The 1,024-nt window shown below is 61.1% G+C and overlaps 1 protein-coding gene across 1 annotated transcript in view; it reads left to right on the top strand.

Annotated features, from left to right (window-relative positions):
• Window positions 1-1,024, top strand: part of LOC103926195 (drebrin-like protein) — a gene marked incomplete at its 3' end in the record, with an annotated part of 11,419 nt that overhangs the window by 4,938 nt on the left and 5,457 nt on the right. The window contains exons 7-8 of the mRNA XM_009335039.1: window positions 148-333; window positions 702-814. Of these exons, the coding sequence (XP_009333314.1) occupies window positions 148-333; window positions 702-814 (299 nt within the window). The remainder of the gene's footprint in view (window positions 1-147; window positions 334-701; window positions 815-1,024) is intronic.

Here is a 1,024-nt window from a genome sequence, read left to right as displayed (position 1 = left end):
TGGGTGTCCCCCTGCAAGCCCCTGGGGTGGAGAGAGCATCTTCTCCCTGGCCAAACTGCTGACGAGCTTGCCTGCTTGTCCAGCATCATCCGTGGGGTCTCCCTGCCCGCGGATCCTGCCCCAGGACCAAGTCCCCCCCCCTTGCAGGGTGCTTCTGGAGCATGTCACTGAAACCTGTGGCCGCCGTTCAGGGGGTGCCGGAGGTCCGGGCCGGCTGGTGGAGGGCTCTGAGCCCTGCAGAGAGGAGGCGGCGTGTGCGAGGACCGTCATTGTGCTCTCTCTGCTGATTTCCTTCCTCTCCAAGCCCGGCGTGACCCCCGGGAGCCTTGTTAGGTGGTGGAGCTCACTTCTGCGAGCAGCAGCGGGCACTGCCTTCCTGTTTTGAGCTCGGATGGGGAAGTCTGCCCAGCCCCTCCGTGCTGCATGCTCTTGTCCGTGCCCCTGAAGGAAGAGATTTCCCCGGTTTGGTCCCACTATTTGAAGCAGTTCCTGCTACTCTGCCCCTCTCTCCTTGCTCTTGCCCCCGCCACGGCTCCGGGGGTGGCCTGTGGCCCCGGAGGTGAGGGGGAATGTCCTTCCTTTGCTCTTCCCAAAGAAGCGAAGTGTGGCTGCAGCAGGGTGAGGTCCCAGAGCCGCCCTGTGCAGAGCAAACAGCTCGTCCGGCCTGTTTGTTAACCCTGAGTCGTCATTTGTCACTGCAGGAGACTCCAGCAGCAACAGGAGGCAGAGAACAGGGACAGGGAGCAGCAGCAATGGGTGAGCTTCGGCGTTGTCCCCTGCGGCAAGGTTTCTTCATACATCCTGTATTGCCCCTGTACTCGGCACTGGTGAGGCCGCACCTCGAATACTGTGTTCAGTTTTGGGCCCCTCACTACAAGAAGGATGTTGAGATGTTGGAACGTGTCCAGAGAAGGGCAACGAGGCTGGTGAGGGGTCTGGAGAACAAGTCTGATGAGGAGCGGCTGAGGGAGCTGGGGTTGTTTAGCCTGGAGAAAAGGAGGCTGAGGGGAGACCTCATCGCTCT

This window comes from Pygoscelis adeliae, unplaced genomic scaffold, assembly GCF_000699105.1.
Source record: "Pygoscelis adeliae isolate BGI_AS28 unplaced genomic scaffold, ASM69910v1 Scaffold690, whole genome shotgun sequence".
Lineage (NCBI taxonomy): Eukaryota > Metazoa > Chordata > Aves > Sphenisciformes > Spheniscidae > Pygoscelis > Pygoscelis adeliae.
The sequence above is the reverse complement of the archived record's forward strand: the minus strand, read 5'-3'. Positions and strand labels throughout refer to the sequence as shown.